This window comes from Corylus avellana, chromosome 8, assembly GCF_965113065.1.
Source record: "Corylus avellana chromosome 8, dhCorAvel1.hap1.2, whole genome shotgun sequence".
NCBI lineage: Eukaryota > Viridiplantae > Streptophyta > Magnoliopsida > Fagales > Betulaceae > Corylus > Corylus avellana.
Genome location: NC_142497.1, coordinates 17508368 through 17513894, shown reverse-complemented (window position 1 = coordinate 17513894; position 5527 = coordinate 17508368). Strand labels below are relative to the sequence as shown.

At 36.2% G+C, this 5527-nt stretch overlaps 1 protein-coding gene across 1 annotated transcript; it reads left to right on the top strand.

The window, feature by feature from the left end:
- The first annotated feature begins 1536 nt into the window (after positions 1 to 1536).
- On the top strand, positions 1537 to 4950 carry LOC132164385 (E3 ubiquitin-protein ligase RSL1-like). Its single transcript, XM_059574893.2, has 3 exons — positions 1537 to 2369; positions 3143 to 3915; positions 4650 to 4950. The coding sequence occupies exons 1-3, from the start codon at positions 1611 to 1613 to the stop codon at positions 4765 to 4767; spliced, it is 1650 nt and encodes a 549-aa protein (XP_059430876.2). The 5' UTR covers positions 1537 to 1610; the 3' UTR covers positions 4768 to 4950.
- The last annotated feature ends 577 nt before the right edge of the window (positions 4951 to 5527 follow it).

The following is a 5527-nucleotide window of genomic DNA, read 5'->3' as shown; positions in this document are numbered from 1 at the left end:
ATGATTTAATAATTCTCTTAAGTTTTATGATTAGCATAAGTTTTGAGGTAAATTTTTTATGAATCGTTTTGAGATCAAGATTTTAAAGTGAACATTCAATTAGCAAGCAAAGTGTGTTAGGTCAGTAAAAGTATTTTTAGTTTGCTTTTAGCTATTTTACATAAGAAGGTAGAAAATCTACCATTTGATTTAGTATAAGATTTCAAGTTTAGTATTTCAGTAAGCAGAAAATTCTCTCGTCATATTTCAAGGAAAATAATTTTATATTTTATCTTGATGTTTTCAGCAAAAGCAAATTATCCTGTTACGTTTTCAAGTAATTGAGTATGTTATTTAAAAAGAAATTTGTGCCTTGATTTTTTTTTTTTTTTAAAAAAAAAAAAAACAAGTTTTGTGGTTTTTTATTTTTAACCTTTTTAATTCAACAAAAAGATAGAGACGATATCACTACAAAAAAAAATGGTCATTAGCGGCGACTCAAAGTCATCGCTAATGAGTAAAAAGTAGTTACTATTTATAAATAGTGGCGACTAGTGGCCGCTATTTGGTGGCTGTTAGTAATCGGACGCTAATGCCAAACAACAATTACTTTACAAAGTTGCTGTTAATGACTTTCTTTTTCGCCGTAAAAATAATTTGAAATGGGCCTTGGTTCGCCTCTAATGAAGCATTATATATAACAAGTTTCTGCCTGGGGAAAGGGTTCAACTACCCCCAAGGATAGAAATCCAATTACCATTTAAAAAGTTATTTTTTAAAAGTTATTCTTTATTTATATTATAATTTCCTTTATATATTTCATTATTATTATTATTTTTTTTTTTAGTACAGCAGATGTATGCCACCTTCTGATTGAGTATGATATAATGACATCGTTAGAAATTTAGCCGAGGGATATGTGCGGATCAATTTGATAATGATTGTATCCCTGAAAATTAGATTAATAAAATTTAAATCTTAAATAGCGATTTAATAAAAATTGATACCTTTGGAGTAGGCTTGGACAAATTCATCGCATACCGACTTTCAACTACTTATCAACCGACTTTTACCGAAACCAATTAACCATAGGCGACTTTCGTCAAATTTGGTTTGCTAAGCGAAATAAAATTTGTTAATCGAATCGACTTTTTACCGACCGACTTCGTCAATGATTTTTAATTTTTTCACATACCAACTTTACCGACCGTCTATCGGTGTCAGGACAAAAATTTGGCAAAATAAGCAGTAAAATTTTTGACTTTACTAACATTTTGACAAAACAAAAATTTTTCTACCGACACCAACCGAATTAACTGACTCCAGCCCTCCTTTGGAGCATTTTTCATCCTCAAATAAAGTGCGGGCTATATAATAGTATTTTATAAATCACAAAATATTTTTTCATGTGTAAAATCACACTTTTTTTTTTTTTTTTGGTTCTTTTCTTTTCCTTTTTTCTTTCATTTTTCTTTTTCTTCCGAGCGCCTATCGTTGCCGCTTTCTTGTTTAGCAAGCTACTTCTTTTGAGTCCCTTGCATTTCCTTCTCTCTTGAAACCCCAAACAGAGAGAAAAACCCTCGCATTCCAAGCGAGAGAAAGTGAAAGTTCAGAATCAGAAGAAAGAACCCATGGCAAAAAGTACAGTCAGGGACGACCTCAACGTCGCGCTCTCCGAGCAACGCGGAGTGCTCATGACGGCGAAAACCCTAGACTCTGACCTCGACCTCGCCTATCACCTCCAAATGCAAGAAGCCATGACCGCCTCCCTTGCTCTCCGACCTTCAAGCTCAAGCTGTTCATCACCACCTCATCCCAACGCCGCCGATTCATCTCCCAATGACGCCGCCGTTTCATCTCCCAGCGACGCCGTTTTGGACGTTGCCGCCACGCTCATGCTGCAAGACGTGGAGAGGTTCGCGCAAGAGCTCGAGGACCGCGAGCTAAGCGAGGCGGAGATGAGGAAAATGCGGGAGGATCTGGACCGTCGGATCCACGATCAGAAGCTCGCGGGCGATATCCTCAACATCCCCGAAGAGGAATGGGAAGCCGATGGAGACAATTACCACCGTCCGTACCGTACGGACCCTTTGTCGTCGACCGCTTTGGTCGACACCGAGCGTTTCAGGTTATACTCCAAGGGGTTGGTGAGCGAAGAGAGGATTAGGGATATGAAGGTCACCGTGGCCGGTGCTGGGGTGGCGATTTGTGATCGGAGGGATGGTCTGATCTTGGAGGTGAGGAAGAATCTGGAGGCGTTCGTGGACGGTCAGGTCGTGACAGACGAAGTTGCTGAGCTGGAGGCTCTGATTGAAGGGCTTAATAAAGCTCTCAGCTTGAATTTGAAAAGGCTCACCTTCTTCTGTGATGACAATGTGCTTTACCGATATGTGAGTCAATAGTAATTACCTTTATTTTTACATTGTTAATTGTGGATGCTCTTTTTCGTAATTTTCACTTCTTTTACCCTATATATAAATAATAGGCTGCTCCATTATTTCTGGAAATATTTGCTTGTATTGATTGTTAATGAGAAATGTGACACATGGGGTTTGTTAAGTGATGATTAAATGTGATAATGCAAAAATGGGAGGCAATCCATTATATAAACTTTTCATTCTTTTAGCTTTTCAATTGCATGAGTATGATTTACTTATCAAAAATAAAATAAAAATGAATTATTATGATTCACAGAGTTAGCTTCTCTTGTTCAACACTGTCAATTATTAGCATGTGTATATTAATTTCTAAATCACCTGCTGTTTGGCGTTTTGGAAGTAGGTATTGCCATTATTTTGTTGTTGCAAAAAATTTCATTTTTCTTCTCCGGTGGCCTGGCATGATTTGCTAAGTTGAATATTATTTCTTGTTCTTTTTGCTTATATTCTGAAAATTTATTCTGGTTATCATAATCTTTGTTTGCATGTAGAGCCTAGTAATCTTTGCAGTCTAATTGGAACTTGTGATTAGTGACATTGATATTTCACTTTAAGTTAGGCTTTTCGAAAATTAATTCTGGTTATCATAATCTTTGTTTGCATGTAGAGCCTATTAATCTTAGCAGTCTAATTGAAACATGTAAACAACCCCATTGATATTTCACTTGAGTTAGGCTTTTCGGATACAAAGATAGAGGTGGTCGACTTTGTATTTCTGAATACAGGTTACAGGTAGAGTAGCACCACAACAGAGTAAGATTGCAACATTAGTCAATCAGGTGGCTCTTCTTCGAAGAAAATTTACATATTGCAACCCATCTCTTGTGGCACGTAACGATATTAAGTTTGCATTTAAATCTGCAAGAGATGCTATAGTTTCTCAAATTACCTCAACTGAAGAAACTAGTGATGGCAAGAGTTTGAAGGAGACATGTGTAATTTGCTTTGAAGATACAGATGTTGACGAGATGTTTTCAGTTGATGGTTGCCTGCACAGATATTGCTTTTCTTGCATGAAACAGCATGCGGAGGTCAAGTTGCTTAACGGGATGGTGGTGAAGTGCCCTCATGAAGGCTGTAAGTCCGAGGTGAATATTGATAGCTGTAGTAAATTCTTGGCACCAAATTTGGTTGAGGTCTTGAGCCAACGCATGAAGGAATCTTCTATTCCAATTACAGAGAAAGTTTATTGCCCACGTCCCAAGTGTTCAGCACTAATGTCAAAAAGTGAGGTTTTGCAATTTACTAAGACCACATATGTTGGTGCTGACAAAAATGGAGTCAGAAGATGCATGAAATGCCATTACTATTTCTGTATCGATTGCAAAGTCCCTTGGCATTATGATATGACCTGCAGTGATTACAAAAGATCAAATCCTTATTCCCTTACAGAAGATGCAAAGCTCAAGTCTCTTGCAAAGGCGAAACGTTGGCCCCAATGTGTGAAGTGCAACCACATGGTTGAACTAGCCGAAGGTTGCTACCACATCACTTGCAGGTACTTTGTATTCGTCTGTCCAATTTGACTTTTTCTTGCACTTATTGTTGCAAATGTATGCGTGTTTGTAACCGCAATGGGTAGTTCAATCGACTAGTGATTATGCCTAATGAAACGGAAGTCACTAATTCAAATCTCTCATTTCTTCTCTTCTTGAGGCTAACTTCTCTTTTTTTAAAAAAAATTGTGTGTGGTTGTGTTTGTGTATGTAATTTAGATGGAAAAACTATTTTATTTAGAGAAGAAAGATGCTAATAGGAAATGCAGAGGATGTACCTTTTTGAAAAGCTGGATGATTGAATAGCTGGCAACTAGGATACAAGATTGGGACATGGGTAAACCATTTTTTCAGGGATTAAAAGTGCAGGAGCTGTTCATAATAAATCCTACATTTGCTTTGTGATGAGGTCCAAAAGGAGCCGTGTTCTGTACAATAAAAGAATTTGAGAATTTAGATATTTTATTCTCCTTTTCAAGTACTTGTCACGGTAGGATAAAGTTGCTCCCCCACACAAAATTCCCGAAAAAACGAAGACAATCATTGGATTGGTTTAGTAGAATGTTTGGTATTTTTCTTTCATATATTGTCTTCATCTTTGTTATAAAGTTCATATCTTTGTACTTCCCAAGAGAAAATTTCACTACAAGTCAGCCACTCTGTTTCTTGTTTCCGTGTTATTGTCATTTTTGTTAAAAAAATGCTTGTATATTTCCCTGTGCAATGTTTTTTTCAGATGTGGATATGAGTTTTGCTACGTTTGTGGTGCTGAGTGGAAGAACCAAAACCCAACCTGTTCGTGTCCAATCTGGGATGAGCGTAACATTATACGTAATGTACGAAGAAGACAATGATTAGGAGTATGATGACACTTGGTACAGATTGAAGTCTATATTTGCTTCTCTGCCCTGTGTTTTGCTTTTGCTTTCGGAAAAAGAACAGCAAAATGTGCTGTCGTATCTGCTAATGTTGCTAAGATATGCTTAGAAAGGGTTGCTGTTGATATTAGGCCAGGGCTTCTTAGATTTTTTGTTGAATTTTAGCTATGATAACTCTTATATTACATATTGACTGAGATGCTTATCAATCTATATCTGTTTTTCTCTCCCTTTCTTCTACCTTTTGGAAAGGTTTGTTTTTGTTAATCCAACAGTTATCTTAGATAATAATGAATATGTTAAATGTGAGGAATATAAATGTTTGAGAAATCACCTGTTTTTAACTTGTAAATACTATGTATCCCAACGATTATTCTTAAGAGTAGTGAAACTCATTTGGTGTGTTTAATCCTCCTATCCCCTTGTATCTTTTTTTTCTTTTTATGTTGAGTGTTCAATTTAACCCTCTTGACTTCCAAAAATTGCATGAATTGATTACAATTAAGGAAATTGTTGTGTACCTTGTAATCTGGTTTCCTACAGGAATTGTGAAGATTTTGATGGAGACCAAGGGTTTTCTGTCCTTAAAATTACATGACTATTACTAAATGGGCTAGTGTGAAGCCCAAAGTTGAATTAATAAATAATTCAATACATAAAACAACAACTAAAACACAACATTTTTTAAAAATTTGTCTTCTTCTCTTGTTATAAAATATTTTGACAAAGCATGTGT